General features: G+C 45.1%; 1 protein-coding gene across 3 annotated transcripts in view; it reads left to right on the top strand.

Annotated features, from left to right (window-relative positions):
• LOC109891363 (ubiquitin-associated protein 2) overlaps positions 1-19,476 on the top strand; it is a 28,614-nt gene extending 9,138 nt beyond the window's left edge. For 2 of the 3 annotated variants that reach the window (XM_020483839.2, XM_031825556.1), the window contains exons 6-27: positions 1,514-1,648; positions 1,742-1,808; positions 1,917-2,014; positions 2,314-2,366; positions 2,664-2,734; positions 3,200-3,350; positions 3,527-3,818; positions 4,224-4,489; positions 10,078-10,265; positions 10,576-10,849; positions 11,161-11,197; positions 11,282-11,450; positions 12,760-12,808; positions 12,915-13,392; positions 13,522-13,613; positions 15,244-15,294; positions 15,397-15,487; positions 15,650-16,018; positions 16,127-16,231; positions 17,859-17,929; positions 18,181-18,363; positions 18,713-19,476. In XM_020483839.2, coding sequence (XP_020339428.1) covers positions 1,514-1,648; positions 1,742-1,808; positions 1,917-2,014; positions 2,314-2,366; positions 2,664-2,734; positions 3,200-3,350; positions 3,527-3,818; positions 4,224-4,489; positions 10,078-10,265; positions 10,576-10,849; positions 11,161-11,197; positions 11,282-11,450; positions 12,760-12,808; positions 12,915-13,392; positions 13,522-13,613; positions 15,244-15,294; positions 15,397-15,487; positions 15,650-16,018; positions 16,127-16,231; positions 17,859-17,929; positions 18,181-18,363; positions 18,713-18,808 — 3,386 coding nt within the window. In that variant the 3' untranslated portion in view covers positions 18,809-19,476. The remainder of the gene's footprint in view (positions 1-1,513; positions 1,649-1,741; positions 1,809-1,916; positions 2,015-2,313; positions 2,367-2,663; positions 2,735-3,199; positions 3,351-3,526; positions 3,819-4,223; positions 4,490-10,077; positions 10,266-10,575; positions 10,850-11,160; positions 11,198-11,281; positions 11,451-12,759; positions 12,809-12,914; positions 13,393-13,521; positions 13,614-15,243; positions 15,295-15,396; positions 15,488-15,649; positions 16,019-16,126; positions 16,232-17,858; positions 17,930-18,180; positions 18,364-18,712) is intronic. The other variant, XM_020483841.2, reaches the window with a different exon arrangement.
• Positions 19,477-19,512: the final 36 nt, after the last annotated feature.

Genomic DNA, 19,512 nt, shown 5'->3' with positions numbered 1-19,512 from the left:
ACAAGGAACACATCGACAACAGCCACCCTCGAAGCAGCGTTACCCATCGCTCCACAAAAGCCGCGGCCCTTGCAGAGCAAGTGGAACAACCACTCCAAGTCTCAGAGCGAGTGACGTTTTAAACGCTATTAGCGCGCACCCCGCTAACTAACTAGCGATTTCACATCGGTTACACCAGCCTAATCTCGGGAGTTGATAGGCTTGAAGTCATAAACGGCTCAATGCTTGAAGCACAGCGATGAGCTGCTGGCAAAACACACAAAAGTTCTGTTTGAATGAATGCTTACGAGCCTGCAGCTGCCTACCATCGCTCAGTCAGACTGCTCTATCAAATCATAGACTTAATTATAACATAATAACACACAGAAATACAAGCCTTAGGTCATTAATATGGTCGAATCCGGAAACTATCATCTAAAAAACAAGACGTTTATTCATTCAGTGAAATACGGAACCGTTCCGTATTTTATCTAACGGGTGGCATCCATAAGTCTAAATATTCCTGTTACATTGCACAACCTTCAATGTTATGTCATAATTACGTACAATTCTGGCAAATTAGGTGGCCCAAACTTTTGCATATACACTGACTCTGCGTGCAATGAACGCAAGAGAAGTGATACAATTTCACCTGGTTAATATTGCCTGCTAACCTGGATTTCTTTTAGTAAAATATGCAGGTTTAAAAAATATATACTTCTTCTGTGTATTGATTTTAAGAAAGGCATTGATGTTTATGATTAGGTACAGTCGTGCAACGATTGTGCTTTTTTCGCAAATACGCTTTTGTTAAATCATCCCCCGTTTGGCGAAGTTGGCTGTCTTTTTTAGGAAGAAATAGTCTTCACAGAGTTCGCAACAAGCCAGGTTAGCAGGCAAAATTGACTAAATATGCAGGTTTAAAAATATATACTTGTTTATTGATTTTAAGGAAGGCATTGATGTTTATGGTTAGGTACACATTGAAGCAAGACCGTCCTTTTTTGCAAATACGCACCGCATCGATTATATGCAACGCAGGACACGCTAGATAAACTAGTAATATCGTCAACCATGTGTAGTTAACTAGTGATTGATTAATTGTTTTTTATGAGATAAGTTTAATGCTAGCTAGCAACTTACCTTGGCTTCTTACTGCATTCGCGTAACAGGCAGTCTCCTCGTGGAGTGAAATGTAATCCGGTGGTTAGAGCGTTATACTAGTTAAGGTTGCAAGATTGAATCCCCTAGCTGACAAGGTAAAAATCTGTCATTCTGCCCCTGAACAAGGCAGTTAACCCACTGTTCCTAGGCCATCATTGAAAATATTATTATTTCATTGACCATACCCTGGATTAGGTAACACTGCATGGAGCATTTACTAAGAATTTATTGGCAGCCTATTTGTCACTAAGCCATTATTAGTCAATGATGCACTATTTAGCAGAATTGGTTAAAAGGCAACACATTTTATCCAGTTACTAAGTCCTGTCCCTTCCCCTCTCTCCCTTTTTCTTTCTGTCTCTCTGAGCAGTGCGGCCAGAGGAGAATGGTGTGGAAGCGGTCCCTGTGGACAGAGGGTCAGAGCGAGGCCGCAGGGGTGGGAGAGGGGGTAGAGGTGAGTGTCATTTAGTGGCACTTTCTCATATGTTCCAGTCATCACTCCCAGGTAAATTGTGGTATCTTAACTAAACACAATTTGTTTGGTTCCATGCTTTCTGTGTGTTGACCTAGTGTGTGTCTGTCTGTGTGTGTACTACAGTCGGATCTGGAGGCAGAGGAAGGGGCAGGGTGCCAGCGGGAAGCAGGTTCTCAGCCCAGGGAATGGGGTGAGTTATGGAATATATACACACCTGCACATACCAACTCTTACACACACACCTGTCTGGTTCCTCGTAGACTGCTTTTTCTTACACCTAGACCCCTCCTCTCCTCAGGACCTTTAACCCAGCAGACTACACTGCAGAACAGAGGACAGGGACCACACAAGATGACTCCTGGGAGTCAGTAGCCATCAACAGCACAGACGGGACAGGTGAGGCCAGGACCATGAAACTTAAAAAAAAAAAAAGGCTTTTCAAAAAATTGTGTGCACACATCCACCAATTTCCCCAGGTGCAGAGTTGAAAAAATATAAACTCTGGATGTATTCTCAGGATGTATTCATTGGTCAGGATGTGTTCATTGTTTTTAATGTTCCTTGTCGACTGGTGCTAGGGAAATGTCCCTGGACTTCAGTTCATATTCTAACGCCTCTCCATAAAGCCTCTGTTTTTCCCCCTTCATCTCTGACCTTCAATAACCTCTAACCCCTCACTGGTGTTCACCATGCAGTGGCCTGGAGGAGTACTCTGGAGGACTGGGCTGCTGAGGACTGGAGCGAGGATGTGAGTCTGAGTACCGGGGAGTAGTGGTCAGGGGGTGGAGGGAGCTGTAAGTCTTATGTTCACGTTTTGGAGATTTATCTTCAGATGGAACAAATACAATATACTAGTTCTCATACAGCGTTAGTTGTTTGTTGAAAAGGTTTATGCTAGTTGATATGGAGCTTTCCTTGAAGTGGACAGTGTTAGATTGGCCATTTTGGATTGTAATTTAACGAAACCATAGATTTGCTTGCATCTCACAACTCTGTCTATTGCATTTGTCACCAACTCCGTAACCCTCTCTCTGTCTTCCCTCAGCTCTCTGAGACCAAAGTGTTCACTGCCTCAAGTGCACCGGCACCTCAGAACCACATCACACCTGGGCAAAGGTAACTCCCTGCTCAACATCCGCACAACCAACTAGGGCACATTTCAACACAGATTTTGGTATTGTGTTTGTATATATATGGGCTCCCGAGTGGAGCAGGGTCTTAGGCACTGCATCTCAGTGCTAGAGGCGTCACTACAGACCCTGGTTCGATCCCAGGCTGTATCACAACCGGCTGCGATTGAGATTCCCATAGGGTGGCGCACAAAATATAGGACAATACTAGTGCCCAGCGGTGCACAAAACAACAGTTTTACCTTTTTGCCAGGTTTATTCCATGGAGTGATATGTTTGGCCCAGGTCTATACATGCACAATATCCTGGATGAATGGATCCTTCACCTGTAGACCGGGTTCTCATAGTGGCTGTGATGTGTATCTCTGAAGCAGGTCCCCATTCTGACTGTGTGTATGTGTATAATATAAATAGTATTATTTTGTAATAATTGTATGTGTATGTCCTGTAGCCTGGACCATGCGTCTATGCTGCAGAAGCCAGTGGGAGGAGAAGAGGCCCCCTCCTCTCAGAGCCTGGTCTTCACAAACTCCCACCATCACCCCACCCGCAACGGGTCGGCCATCGGCACAGGCAGCACCAGCTACGCACATGCTGCCCTGGTGAGCCATACCCTCCCACACACTCGTTTCCTTGACAGTTTTCAAATACATATTTCCTGTACATGATCACCATATTTTTCTTGTATTATCATAGCGCCCCATTCATTCTGAAAATGTGTCTTAAACTATTTGCGAGCACCCCAAGCTAACTCTCTGTCTCGCTCGCTCCCTGCCAGTCGTCAGTGCTGGGCGCAGGTTTTGGGGACCTGGGTCAGTCTAAGAGGAGTCAGTCCAGTCCAGGGGCCCAGATCTTGGAGCAGCTGAAGGGCCCAGGCCTGGGTCCTCTCCCCTCCTCCCAGGCAGCCCCCCCTCCCAGCACACAGGGGACCAGCAGCACCTCTCTGGGGAGTAGACTCCCAGGGTTAGGAGTAGCGCCCCCGGTCCTCCCTCCGCCTTCCACTTCCAGCTGGGACATCAAGACCCCAGAGCCTAGCACCACCACCACCTCACTCACCTCCCACTTCAGCCGTGAGACACACACACACACTTGTTTTTCTATTCTCGTGGGGACCTAAACTTTATTTAAATTCAAAATCCTATTTTTCCTAACCTTAACACCTAACTGCTAACCCTAATTGTAAACCATAAACCTAACCCCTAAGTTTAAAATAGCCTTTGTCCCAGTGGGGTACGTGGGAAGAATCTTCCTTGTTTTACTGTCCTTGTGTGGGATTTCACATCCCCACGAAGATAGAACAACACCCACCACACACTCAAACAGTTTTTATCAGATTTAATTAGAGATTTATCAAATTCCTCTATCATTTCAAATACCTGGCATATGGCTTCAAAAACTAAATGACCATATGTCTTCATGTGGTGTTTGTGTCCATATGCCTGGCTGATCTGTGTTTGTGTGTTTTTGCCCTCCAGGGGAGTTTAGACTGCAGCCTGAGCCGTCCCTGGTGCTGAGCCATCTAGTCCAGAGACACGGCGCCCCCTCTCTGCCCCTGGCGCGCCAGTCCAGTCCCCCGCCAGCCCAATCCCCCTCCCCCAGCCAGGGACCCCCCCTGGCCGCCATTGGTGCCAAGCCTGCCCCCAGCGCAGGGCCGGACCCTCAGGGCAGCAGCTCGCTGCAGCAGCAGCATCGCGTTCCTCAACTAAAGGCTCAGAAACGAAGGATACCTCCCACCTCCAAGGTAAGGAACCAAAGTCAAGTCTTTCCTCGATTCCCTGTGTGAAGTCAAGGAATCAAAGACGGGGGAAACAAGGAAAGACTTCCGAGATTCACCCAGTGTGCAGGTCAGTAATGGTCAACCTTTGCTATTAAGGCTCTTAGCCTAGTTCTAAATCAAATCAAATGTCACATGGGATGAATACACCAGGTGTAGACCTTACAGTGAAATGCTTATTTACGAGCCCCTAACCAACAATGCAGTTTAAAAAAAAATACAATTAAGAAATAAAAGTAACAAGTAATTAAAGAGCAGCAGTAAAATAACTATAGCGAGACCATACACAGGGGGGCACCGGTTAGTCAAGGTAATTGAGGTAATATGTACATGTAGGTAGAGTTATTAAAGTGACTATGCATAGATGATGATAACAGAGAGTAGCAAGTCGAATAAAAGGGGGGGATGCAAATAGTCTGGGTAGCCATTTGATTAGTTCAGGAGTCTTATTGCTTAGGGGTAGAAGCTGTTTAGAAGCCTCTTGGACCTAGACATGGCGCTCCGGTACCGCTTGCCGTGCGGTAGCAGCGAGAACAATATATGACTACGGTGGCTGGAGTCTTGGACAATTTTTAGGGCCTTCCTCTGACATCGCCTGTTATAGAGGTCCTGGATGGCAGGAAGCTTGGTCCCTTGTGATGTACTGGGCCGTACGCAATACCCACTGTCATGCCTTGCGGTCAGAGGCCGAGCAGTTGCCATACCAGGCAGTGATGCAACCAGGATGCTCTCGATGGTGCTGCTGTATAACCGTTTGAGGATCTGAGGACCCATGCCAAATCTTTTCAGTCTCCTGCGGGGGAATAGGTTTTGTCATGTCCGCTTCACGACTGTCTTGGTGTGCTTGGACCATGTTAGTTTGTTGGTGATGTGGACACCAAGGAACTTGAAACTCTCAACCTGCTCGACTACAGCCCCGTCGATGAGAATGGGGGCGTGCTCAGTCCTCTTTTTCCCTGTAGTCCACAATCATCTCCTTTGTCTTAATCACGTTGAGGCAGAGGTTGTCCTGGCACCACACGGCCAGGTCTTTGACCTCCTCCCTATAGGCTGTCTCGTCGTGGTCGTTGATCAGGCCTACCACTGTTGTGTCATCTGCAAACTTAATGATGGTGTTGGAGTCGTGCCTGGCCGTGCACCCCTGAGGGGCCCCTGTGTTGAGGATCAGATTAGCGGATGTTGTTACCTACCCTTACCACCTAGGGGTGGCCCGTCAGGAAGTCCATGATCCAGTTGCAGAGGAAGGTGTTTAGTCCCAGGGTCCTTAGCTTATTGATGAGCTTTGAGGGCACTGTGGTGTTGAATGCTGAGCTGTAATCAATGTATAGCATTCTCACATAGGTGTTCTTTTTGTCCAGGTGGGAAAGGGCAGTGTGGAGTGCAATAGATATTGAATCGTCTGTGGATCAGTTAGGGCGGTATGCAAATTGGAGTGGGTCTAGGGTTTCTGGGATAATGGTGTTGATGCGAGTCATGACTAGCCTTTCAAAGCACTTCATGGCTACAGACGTAAGTACTACAGGTCGGTAGTCATTTAGGCAGGTTACCTTAGTGTTCTTGGGTGTAGGGACTATGGTGTTCTACTTAAAACATGTTGGTATTACAGACTCAGACAGGGAGAGGTTGAAAATGTCCGTGAAGACACTTGCTAGTTGGTCAGCGCATTCTCGCAGTACATGTCCTGGTAATCCTTCTGGCCCTGCGGCCTTGTGAATGTTGACCTGTCTACAGGTCTTACTCACATCGGCTGCGGAGAGCGTGATCACACAGTCTTTCGGTACAGCTGGTGCTCTCATCCATGTTTCAGTGTTATTTGCCTCGAAGTGAGCATAAAAGTAATTTAGCTCATCTGGTAGGCTCGTGTCACTGGGCAGCTCTCGGCTGTGCTTCCCTTTTGTAGTCTGTAATAGTTTGCAAGCCCTGCCACATCCGACGAGCGTCAGAGCCGGTGTAGTACGAATCGATATTAGTCTTGTATTGACGCTTTGGCTGTTTGATGGTTCGTCGGAGGGCATAGCAGGATTTCTTACAAGCTTCCGGGTTAGAGTCCCGCTCCTTGAAAATGGCAGCTCTAACCTTTAGCTCAGTGCGGATGTTTCCTGTACTCCATGGCTTCTGGTTGGGGTATGTACTAGGTTGATTAATTAGGGCTGATTTCAAGTACTCATAACAATCGGAAATCTGTATTTTTGGACACCAATTTGGCACTCTTTTTTTTTTTTTTTTTTTTTTTTTTTTACGCCTTTATTGAATCTTTTTAACTCGACAAGTCAGTTAAGAACACAATCTTATTTTCAATGACGGCCTAGGAACGGTGGGTTAACTGCCTCGTTCAGGGGCGGAACAACAGATTTTCACCTTGTCAGCTCGGGGGATCCAATCTTACAGTTAACTAGTCCAAGGCAATAACGACCTGCCTCTCTCTAGTTGCACTCCACAAGGAGACTGCCTGTTACTCGAATGCAGTAAGCCAAGGTAAGTTGCTGGTAAAACTGTGCTAGCTTATCTTATAAAAAACAAATCAATCAATCATAATCACTAGTTAACTGCACATGGTTGATGATATTACTAGATATTATGTAGTGTGTCCTGCATTTCATAAAATCTGACTGAGCTGTGGTAGGCAGAAGCAGGCGCGTAAACATTAATTCAAACAGCACTTTTGTGCGTTTTGCCAGCAGCACTTCGTTGTGCGTCAAGCATTGCGCTGTTTATGACTTCAAGCTTATCAACTCCCGAGATGAGGCTGGTATAACCGAAGTGAAATGGCTGGCTAGTTAGCGCGCGCTAATAGCGTTTCAAACGTCACTTGCTCTGAGTCCGTGGTTGTATCCCTTGCTCTGCATGGGTAACGCTGCTTCGAGGGTGGCTGTTATCGTTGTGTTGCTGGTTCGAGCCCAGGGAGGAGCGAGGAGAGGGACAGAAGCTATACTGTTACACTGGCAATACTAAAGTGCCTATAAGAACATTCAATAGTCAAAGGTTAATGAAATACAAATGGTATAGAGGGAAATAGTCCTATAATTCCAATAATAAATACAACCTAAAACTTCTTACCTGGGAATATTGAAGACTCCTCTTAAAAGGAACCACCAGCTTGCATATGTTCTCATGTTCTGAGCAAGGAACTTAACTTCTTGCGTTGAGCAAATCCGTATCCGGGAGCGTAATCATAGCCTCAAGCTCATTACCATAACGCAACGTTAACTATTCATGAACATCGCAAATTAAATGAAAGAAATATATTCACTCACAAGCTTAGCCTTTTGTTAAAAACATTGTCATCTCAGATTTTCAAAATGTGCTTTTCAACCATAGCTACACAAGCATTTGTGTAAGAGTATTGATAGCTAGCATAGCATTAAGCCTAGCATTCAGCAGGCAACATTTTCACAAAAACAAGAAAAGCATTCAAATGAAATCATTTACCTTTGAAGAACTTCAGATGTTTTCAATGAGGAGACTCTCAGTTAGATAGCAAATGTTCAGTTTTTCCAAAAATATTATTTGTGTAGGAGAAATCGCTCCGTTTTGTTCATTACGTTTGGCTAAGAAAAAAAAACGAAAATTCAGTCATTACAATGCCGAACTTCCTAATTAACTCCATAATATCGACAGAAACATGGAAAACGTTGTTTAGAATCAATCCTCAAGGTGTTTTTCACATCAATTCGATGATAAATCATTTGTGGCAGTTTGGTTTCTCCTCTGAAGCAAATGGAAAATACACGCAGCTGGAGATTATGCAATAATTTCGACGGAGGACACCAAGCGAGCACCTGGTAAATGTAGTCTCTTATGGTCAATCTTCCAATGATATGCCTACAAATACGTCACAATGCTGCAGACACCATGGGGAAACGACAGAAAGTGTAAGCTCATTCCTGGCGCATTCACAGCCATATAAGGAGACATTGGAACACAGCGCCTTCAAAATATGGGGCATTTCCTGTTTGAAATTTCATCTTGGTTTCGCCTGTAGCATCAGTTCTGTGGCACTCACAGATAATATCTTTGCAGTTTTGGAAACGTCAGTGTTTTCTTTCCAAAGCTGTCAATTATATGCATAGTCGAGCAGCTTTTCGTGACAAAATATCTTGTTTAAAACGGGAACGTTTTTTTTATCCAAAAATTAAAAGAGCGCCCCCTATATCGAAGTTAAACGTTAGCTTTCTTACATAGCACATATTGCACCTTTACTTTCTTCTCCAACACTTTGTTTTTGCATTATGTAAACCAAATTGAACATGTTTCATTATTTATTTGAGGCTAAATTTAATGTATTGATGTATTGTATTAAGTTAAAATAAGGTGTTCATTCAGTATTGTTGTAATTGTCATTATTACAAATAAAAAAAATATTAAAAAAATCGGCAGATTTAATCGGTATCGGCTTTTTTGGTCCTCCAATAAACGGTATCGGCGTTGAAAAATCATAATCGGTCGACCTCTAGTATGTACGTACGGTCACTGGGGACGACGCCATCGATGCACTTATTGATGAAGCCAATGACTGATGTGTTGTAAATGCCACCGGAGGAATCCCGGAACATATTCCAGTCTGTGCTAGCAAAACAGTTCTGTAGCTTAGCATCTGCTTCATCTGACCACTTTTTTAAATTGATTTAGTCACTGGTGCTTCATGCTTTAATTTTTGCTTGTAAGCAGGAGTCAGGAGCATAGAATTGTGTTCAGATATGCCAAATGGAGGGTGAGGGAGAGCTTTGTGTGTGGAGTATAGGTGGTCCAGAGTTTTGTACACCAGCTGTTATTTACAAAAATACCTAGTCCGCCGCCCCTTGTCTTACTAGACGTCGCTGTTCTATCCTGCCGGTGCAGTGTATGACCAGCCAGCTGTATGTTGATAACGTCGTCGTTCAGCCACGACTCCGTGAAGCGTAAGATATTAGTTTTGAATGTCCCGCTGGTAGTTTAATCTTCCGCGTAGGTCATTGATTTTGCTAGCAGAATGGAAGGAGGTGGGGGTTTATTCAATCGCATACGAATTCTCAGAAGGCAAACCGCCCTCCGGCCCCTTTTTCTCCGCCTTCTCTTCACGCAAATGACGGGGATCTGGACCTGTTCCCGGGAAAGCAGTATATCATTCGCATCGAGCTCGTCACTCATTAAAGGAAAAAAAGGATTCTGCCAGTCCGTGGTAAGTAATCTCAGTCCTGATCTCCAGAAGTTATTTTCGATCATAAGAGACGGTAACCGCAACATTATGTACAAAATAAGTTACAAACAATGCCAAGAAACAAACAAAAAAACACAATTGGATAGGAACACGTAAAACGTCAGCCTTCTTCTCCGGCGCCATCTAACACACCTGATTGATCTAATCAATGTCTTGATGCTTAATTTGATCAATGCCCAGCATTGTAGGGCACTGCTCTAAACTAACAAGCTAAGGGCGTTTGAGGGTATTGGGGATCAAGATAAGCAAATCTTTGCAGATCCTTACACAGGCTGATCTTCTCAGATCCAAGGATTGTAAATGATAATGTTACCAACAGTATGCCCACTCTGAGAGCTTTCCCTCCCCTCCTGTCCAGATCCCTTCGTCGGCGGTGGAAATGCCCGGCTCTGCCGACATCCCCGGTCTCAACGTTCAGTTCGGAGCGCTGGACTTTGGCTCGGAGGCTGCCCTACCGGACTTTGGCCCCGTGGAGACATGTGTCAGCGTGGCCTCCAGGGCCCCCGCCCCACAGAGCCAGACCAACCTCTACTCCAAACCCCTCAGGTGGGTCACAATTTCCACCACAGATGTATTCAGTTAGGTTAAATGTTGCAGATAGAAGAGTAACGAGTTTACGTGATTCCCCTTTGTGCCTGATAGGATTGTCTATCTGTTCTGCACACCAATTCTATGTTATTCTATGTCTAGCTATATGTATTCTGTTATGTTGCACTCTCCTGAACAGATCAAAGGGGTGGCCAACAGACTGAAGACCATGCAACCACACCCCTTGGACTAGAAGTCTATTTGAATACTATGTACTTGTACATATGGCATGTTTATAACTAAAACCTTCTTCTCTGTTTGTCACCAGTGAATCTATGGGCACCCCTCTTTCTATTCCCCTCCCTCTGTCCTCCTCTGAGCCCATCTACCACTCCCCGTCGGTGGCCATGCCCAGCCTCGCCCCCTCCGCTATGGGTATGGTCAGCTCCTCCACTCCCTCCTCCTCCATTTCCTCCTCAGTGCCCTCCTCCTCCTCTACTTCTCCCTTCGTCTCACTGGGAAGCGGTTATGACTGTGGGCCTGTGGCCCCTCACTCACGCCTGGCCTTCTCCCAGAGCAAAGAGGCCCCCGGACCAATCATGGTGAGTCTATGTTTAGGTTATCTATCTAACATTGAAGGCCACCGGAGTCGTAGTCGTTCGGCACCAAACGGACTGAAACATGGAGGAACGACCTGAACTTGTCCAATAAGAAGCGTTTGTTTTCATTTTCCGTTGCAAAACGTTTTGCTACGGTGTGCACTAATGAATAAGACCCTTCCACACTGTCATGGCTTGTGTAATTGTGAGACGCACCAGTTGTTGTATGATAAAATAATTTCCCACTGTCGGATAATAAAGATAAGTTGACTTGAGTGAAGAATACAAACTTGGTCGTTTGCTCGTCTCAACAGAACGGTCTGAACAGTGTGAGGACGTCTGCGATGGACAGTAAGTAACACATTTCATTAAATCAATCATTCAGTGCTGCTACTTTTGTAGTTAAATTGTGATTGTTTCTCTCTTTCTTCCCAGCTTCATCAGCCTCCTCCACTCCAAAGCCAGAATCTCCCTCTCCGAGCATCAGTACCAGCAGTGCTCCTTCCCCCTCTGCCCTCATGCCCTCCTCCATACCCCCCCACAGCTCAGCACTTCCCAGTCTGCCACACGACATGCCCTCTGCCAGCTTGGCAACACTGAGCAGGTAACACACACATCTACTCACTTTTCCCTTGACGTCTTTGGATGTGTGCTTGTATTGACATGAGTGAGAGGCATTTTATGCATACAGAGTTCAAGTTTGCCACTATAGGCTACAAATGCAGTTAACTTCTAGTATCTATTGAGATGAATATACTTGATTGTGAATATATCTAAATCAAGAGCAGAAGGCAAGTGGTGTGTATATATAAATTAATGAATGTCCTTTATACAGTGCATTCGGAAAGTATTCAGGCTCCTTCCCTTTTTCCACATTTTGTTACGTTACAACCTTATTCCAAAACTGATTAAATACTTTTTTCCCCTTATCAATCTACACACAATACCCCATAATGACAAAGCAAAACAGGCTTTTAGACATTTTTGCAAATGTGGAATTTTTTTTAAACTGATATCACATTTACATAAGGTTTCAGACCCTTTACAAAGGACTTTGTTGAAGCACCTTTGGCAGCAATTACAGCCTTGAGTCTTCTTGGATATGACGCTAGAAGCTTGGCACACCTGTATTTGGAGCGTTTCTCTCAATCTTCTCTTCTCAAGCTCTGTCAGGTTGGATGGGGAGTGTGGCTGCACAGCTATTTTCAGGTCTCTGTTTGCTCGGGTTCAAGTCCGGGCTCTGGCTGGGCCACTCAAGGACATTCAGAGACTTGTTCCGAAGCCACTCCTGCATTGTCTTGGCTGTGTGCTTAGGGTCGTTGTCTTGTTGGAAGGTGAACCTTCACCTCAGTCCTGAGCAATCTTGAACAGGTTTTCATCAAGGATCTGTCTGTACTTTGCTCCATTCATCTTTGCTTTAATCCTGACTAGTCTCCCAGTCCCTGCTCCTGAAAAACATCCCCACAGCATGATGCTGCCACCGCCATGCTTCACCATATGGATGGTGCCAGGTTTTCTCCGGGTGTGACGCTTGGCATTCAGGCCAAGGAGTTCAATCTTTGTTTCATCAGACCAGAGGATTTAGTTTCTCATGGTCTGAGTCCTTTAGGTGCCTTTTGGCAAACTCCAAGCAGGCAGTTATGTTCCTTTTACTGAGGAGTGGCATCCATCTGGCTACTCTACCATAAAGGCCTGATTGGTGGAGTGCTGCAGAGATGGTTGTCCTTCTGAAAGGTTCTCCCATCTACACAGAATATTTTTATTTTATTTTTTCTTCTAAAAACCTGTTTTTGCTTTGTCATTATGGAATATTGTGTTTAGATTGTGGGGTAAATCATTTAATCCGTTTTAGAATAAGGCTGTAACGTAACAAAATGTGGATAAAGTTAAGGGGTCTTCTCTCTACCTTGTAGTCATGGCAGCAGTAGTCATTCCTCAGTGCTCGGCTCCAGCTCTCTCACTGTGAGTATGGCTTAACACACACTCACACGTACATTTATTTTAGAGAGGGAGGTCTATGCAGAGTACAATCTCCTCCTTAACTCTCTCTCTATCCCTCTCTTTGTAGTACACCAGTGTGGACAGTAGTGTGAGCTCTCTGGCGCCCTCGTCTGGCTCCTACTCAACTGGCCAGGCCCCGGCCCAGTCGCTGCACCAGGCCCCGGCCCAGTCGCTGCACCAGGCCCCGGCCCAGTCGCTGCACCAGGCCCAGTCGCTGCACCAGGCCCAGTCGCTGCACCAGGCCCAGTCGCTGCACCAGGCCCAGTCGCTGCACCAGGCCCAGTCTCTGCACCAGGCCCAGTCGCTGCACCAGGCCCAGGCTCAGTCACTGCACCAGGCCCCGGCCCAGTCTCTGCACCAGGTCAACAGCAGCATGGCTCACATCATGGGCACCATGAGCCACATGAACAGTATGGTCAGTAGCATGGGTGGCACCAGCGGGCTACACGCCAACCAAGCACTGGGGCTCAGCGCCAATGGAACCACAGCCCAATCAAACCTCTCCTCGGCCCCCAGGACCGCACCACTGCTCTCCTCCTCAACTGGTACTCACAAATATATTCGTACACACACACACACACACACACACACACACACAGAGTTAGCCAGAAACATGAAGCATACAAGTGAAACTGTAGTTGTCTAGAAGCAGTGTGTATCCTTGTATTATCCAGGTAAAGCTCATCCTAACCTGTCCCAGGGAGGGCCCCCACTACTGCCCAACCAGTACATCATGGGCCCAGGAGGCCTGCTGCCAGCCTACCCGGTAATGAGTGAGTGTGTGTGTGTGCGCATTAGTGTTGCACGGTATACCACAACTTCGGTACTTTTTCAATACTACAACATAAAAAAACTGTTTTGAACTAAATTATTTTTTACTTTCGGTACTTCTGTCAAATGTGTCTCATGTCATATACGGATTGAGAGGATCGTGTCTGTCTAGTAATTTGTCTGAATCTTCTTAAGGGGGCAGAAGTAAGCTAGTCAGTCTTCTTGCAAATGTGCCACTTTTGAAAAGCAAGCGACAGCATGCCTTCTAATGAAAACATCATACCTCCACTTCCCACAACTTGACAGAACTGGCTCCAGTTCCATTTATGTCCAAATGGCCACTTGTTGTTAGCGTGTTCAGCCCAGTAATCCATCTTCATGAGGCGCAGGCACTTCATCCAGACAAAAACTCTAAAAGTTCCGTTAGTCCTTTAGAAACATGTCAAACGATTTATGGAATCAATCGTTAGGATGTTTTTAACATATAAATAAAACAATAACAATGTTCCAACCGGAGAATTCCTTTGTCTTCAGAAAAGCATTGGAACGAGAGGTAACTCTGGTAACTCTGTCGGGAGCGCGCGTCATGAAACCGAGGCTCTCTGCCAGAGCACTGACTCAGAGGTCTCATGAGCCGCTCCTTTATAGTAGAATCCTCAGTTTCTAAAGACGGTTGACATCTAGTGGAAGCCCTAGGTAGGCCAAGCTTTGAAAAACTACAAACCTCAGATGTCCCACTTCCTGGTTGGATTTTTTGCAGGTTTTCGCCTGCCATATGAGTTCTGTTATACTCACAGACATCATTCAAACAGTTTTAGAAACTTCACAGTGTTTTCTATCCAATATTACTACTAATATGCATATATTAGCATCTGGGACAGAGTAGGAGGCAGTCCACTCTGGGCACCTTATTCATCCAAGCTACTCAATACTGCTCCCCTGTCACCAAGAAGTGACATGGAGTCATTTTTTGGGGTATCTGTACTTTATTATTTATATTTTTATAATGTACTTTTGACTCCATACTTGGCTATATATATATTATAAGTGCCCCTGACACCCAAAAGTACAGGACTGGAAAAGGGTCCAATTCCCACACGTATCAAGAGAACACGTGGTCATCCCTACTGCCTTACTATACACAAATACATCATTTGTAAATTATGTCTGAGTGATGGAGTATGCCCCTGGCTATCCCTAAAATGTAAAATCAAGTATATTAAATAAATAATAATAATAATTGTATACTTGTGTATTTTAGCAATTAGATTTTCTTTTTATACTTAAGTATATTTAAAACCAAATACTTTTAGACTTTTATTCAAGTAGTATTTTACTGGGTGACTAACTTTTACATGAGTAACTTTTTATTAAGGTATCTATACTTTTACTCAAGTATCACCATTTTTTTCACCACCGACTAAGTTTACATCTGTTGTTTACGAAGCATGTGACGAATAACATTTGATTTGAATATTGTGATACTACATCTGGTTTCAGTAACACTGGTGTGCGTGCGTGCAACTGTCTCACCTGTCCCATAAACTACTTTCAAAGCATCTGTCTTTTGTTATCTGGACTTACGATTCCTCCAATTGACTGTACTTGCCCTGTGTATTCCACAGCAGATCTATGGCTATGAGGACCTCCACATGTTGCAGTCCAGACTGCCTATGGTGAGTCTCAACCCTTTACCCTTCACTAGTCAATGAAAGTGTTTGTGAAAAGACAGGACAAGCATTAGGATGTCCTTTCTGATCCTGTCTCTCTGTGTAAAGCCCTCTTTGCAGGATTATTACGGAATCACATTCCCTGGCCCCACAGCACTCTCTGGCAGAGATGGGAGCCTCACCAATAACCCCTACTCAGGTAAGCAACTCTGGCAGCGCTACTCTCAAACTTGTCGGTCAACTTATTGGAATCAGCCTATTGAAACAAGTTCCTGTAATTTTTTTGATTTGTTTGAAAATAGCATCCGACACAATCACAGACACTTAGCGGACACCTCCATGTCTCCCACCCCTTCTGCAGGTGAAGTCACAAAGTTTGGCAGGGGTGACTCCACCTCCCCTGCACCCCCCAGCAACTTGTCAGCCCAACAGCAGCCCCAACAAGGCCAGACCCAGGCCCAGCCTCAACCCCCTCAGCCTCAAGGCCAGCCCCAGCCTCAGGGCCACCACAGCAGCCAGCAGCAGCAGGCCTTCCTCCCGCCGGGCTACAGCTACACGGGCCTGCCCTACTATCCCGGGATGCCCGGCGCTGCCTTCCAGTACGGCCACACCATGTTCATGCCCCAGGGACAAGGGCCAGCCAAACAGCACGGTGTGGGTCTGGGTAACCCCTCAGCAAGCCCCTTCCAGCAGCAGCCCAGCGGCTACGGCCAGCACACTTTCAGCTCAGGTCGGTTACAGTGAGATAGCGAGTGAGACGCACACAAACACCAACAATCTAGTCGACTTCTGAGGAAAGGACAGAGTTGATGTCAGTATGTTGTTGTGGTGTCCTCAGGGTATGAGGACCTGACCCAGGGCCAAGCAGGAGTGGACTACAGCAAAGGCTACAGCAACTCATCCCAGAGTCAGGCCAAATCTGCTGCTACAGGTGCTGGTAAAGGTACATCACCCATCACTTCACTGTCATCTTACCTACCATCTGTCCCCCTATTGTTACCATGCTTGAACTATTTTGTCTCTTGAGTTGTCCATGTTTCTGTCTTTTTAATTTTTGAAAATTGTAACTGGTTCTCAGCTGACTTGCCTGGTTAAATGAAGGTTAAATAAATACATAATATTGTCAGTAACTTGTCATTTCAATAACATTTGATACATTATTTTGAAAGTATAGTGTCATAAGCTGCCCTGGCATGCTTTATGAGGCATTATAAACTAGGTGGTTCAAGCCCTGATTGGCTGAAAGCTTTGGTATATCAGACTATACCATGGGTATGACACATTAATTTTTACTGTTCTAATTTAGTTGGTAACCAGTTTATAATAGCAATAAGGGGGTTATTCAGACCCTTTGCTATGAGACTTGAAATTGAGCTCAGGTGCATCCTGTTTCCATTGATCATCCTTGAGATGTTTCTACAACTTGATTGTACTTGTGGTAAATCTAGCCATGAAGTCGAAGGAATTGTCTGTAGAGTTTCGAGACACAATTGTCTCGAGGTACAGATCTGGGGAAGAGTACCAAAAAATGTATGCAGCATTGGCGGTCCCCAAGAACACATTCTTAAAAGGAAGAAGTTTGGAACCACCAAGACTCTTCCTAGAGCTGGCCGCCCAGCCAAACTGAGCAATCGGGAGAATGGCCTTGGTCAGGGAGATGACCAAGAACCCGATGGTCACTCTGACAGGGCTCCAGAGTTCCTCTGTGGAGAAGGGAGAACCTTCCAGAATGACAACCGTCTTTGCAGCACTCCACCAATCAGGCCTTTTTATGGTAGAGTGGCCATATGAAATCCACTCCTCAGTAAAAGGCACATGACCACACACTTGGGGTTTGTCAAAAGACATCAAAAGACTTTCAGACCATAAGAAACCAGATTATCTGGTCTGATGAAACCAAGTACAGAGAGATCCTTGATGAACCTGCTCCAGAGTGCTCAGGACCTCAGACTGGCATGCTGTTTCACCTTCCAACAGGACAATGACCCTAAGCACACAGACCAGACAACACGAGTGGCTTTGCGACAAGTCTGAATGTCCTTGAGTGGTCCAGCCAGAGCCCGGACTTGAACCCGATCGAATATCTTTGGAGAGTCCTGAAAATAGCTGTGCAGCAATGCTTCCCATCCAATCTGACAGAGCTTGAGAGGATCTACAGAGAAGAATAGGAGAAACTCCCCAAATACAGGTGTGCCACGCTTGTAGCGTCATACCCAATAACACTCGAGGCTGTAATCGCTGTCAAAGGTGCTTCAACAAAGTACTGAGTAAAGGATCTGAATACTTATGTAAATGTGGTATTTCAGGTTTTAATTTACTTTTTATAAATCAGCAAACATTTCTTAACCTGTTTTTGCTTTGTCATTATGGGTTATTGTGTGTAGATTGAGGGAGGGAAACTATTTCATAAATTTTAGACTAAGGCAGTAACTTAACAAAATTTGGAAAATGTCAAGGTGTCTTAATACTTTCCGAAGGCACTACCACACCTCAGGACTTATTGCTTAAGTAATTCTGTGATTTGAATGTTTTTTTTCAACTATAGTATTTTATATTTTGTCATGCGCTAGGCGGCATTTCTGTGACGTCAGGCAACGCCGGGATCCCAGAAATCAGTGGCAGTGTTTACAACAAGACCCAGGTGAGATCTTTGATGTAGTCATGTTTGTATTTCTAATTTGGTTTAGTTCATTACAATACCAATTAGTCCACTAGGGCTTATTTTCCTAGGATAAGATACACAATAATAATAATAATCTCTTGTCAATTAGAATTGAAATTCAAGTCCTTGTCAGGGCTTAACAGTGATGGTATTTGTTTCTCCATGTTAGTTTTCCACCAGAGAAACCTAATCGCTGACCTCTACTTTGCTCTCCTTCCGTCTTTCTCCAGTCCTTTGATAAGCAGGGTTTCCATACGGGGACTCCCCCTCCCTTCAACCTGCCCTCAGCTCTGGGGGGTCCTGGAGGGGCCCCAGGGGGCTATGCTCCTGCCCCCTTCCTCCACATCCTGCAGCCTGCCCACCAGCAACCCCACTCCCAGATGCTGCACCATCACCTGGCTCAGGACGGACAGGTAACACACACTCCTCTCAAACACTCATCTGCCTGTAGTGTACAAGGTACTGTATAAACTTGCTTTAACATGCCACACAACGGCACTGGTTAGAGGGTGGTGGACAATCCTACAATGCACTGGTGCGGTTCCAGCCAAGCAGTATCACCTACCCGTCAAGTCTTCAATCAAGACTGATTTAGGTCAATCAGATATATTGCTGCTTGAACAAAAGTCTGCACCCACACAAGCCATCACATAGCCCACCTTTGGTTTATATTCCCATTACGTCTTTGTTGTGTATCAGTGTGGTACCTTACTTGTGATGGTCATGTCCAGTTTGTGACGGTGTCCTCATCTCCGTTTGCAGGGCGGTCCTAGCCAGCGAGGCCAGTCTAGCAGCATCCAGCAGAAGAGCCAGGTCAACAAGTCCAGCTACGGCAGCTCCCCATACTGGGGCAACTGACAGGGTTGTGTGTCTGAGTGTATATACTGCAGCGTGCCCATCTATCTTGACTGATCAGACCATCGAAGGACAAACCATTTTACAGCACCGAGCTAAAACACACTACCACCCCCCCCCCCCCCCCCCACTCAATATTCCCCTTTTCAAATTTATGGCTGTTGTATGTAAAATATATTTATGTATGTATTTATACAGTATATATGTATTGGTAGGACATGAAATGTGGTTTTCTGCATTTGTTTTATTTTTTTGAAGGATGTTTTGTTTTATTTCAAAATGTCAGGAAGATGAGCATCAAAGATCATGAGAAGTAATTATGAAGTTGATGGTGAATATACTTGAACCAGAACAAGCATCATGTGGCGTGGATGATTTTTGTATGCATACATGACCCTGATGTACATTACTGCTAAGCATCATTTTTCATGGTGAAGCCTTTTTTAAAAGCTTTTTATTTTATTTTTTTGTAACTTCGGTCTCTCCCATCTGAACTCTTTTCTATTGAGGGTGACTTAAGTTGTTGATAGCTTGAGTTTTTTATTTTTCGCCCCTTTATTCCAACATTTGATTCCCACCTTTAGTTGGCTGACGTGTGACAGCCAGGCATTGGATGTCAATAACATTGGTTTAATCTTCATTGTCCAACAAATAAAAGTTCTGAACAGTTATGAATTATAAACGTATTTTATTGGATTACACAACAT

Source organism: Oncorhynchus kisutch, linkage group LG5, assembly GCF_002021735.2.
Source record: "Oncorhynchus kisutch isolate 150728-3 linkage group LG5, Okis_V2, whole genome shotgun sequence".
Classification (NCBI taxonomy): domain Eukaryota; kingdom Metazoa; phylum Chordata; class Actinopteri; order Salmoniformes; family Salmonidae; genus Oncorhynchus; species Oncorhynchus kisutch.
The sequence above is the reverse complement of the archived record's forward strand: the minus strand, read 5'-3'. Positions and strand labels throughout refer to the sequence as shown.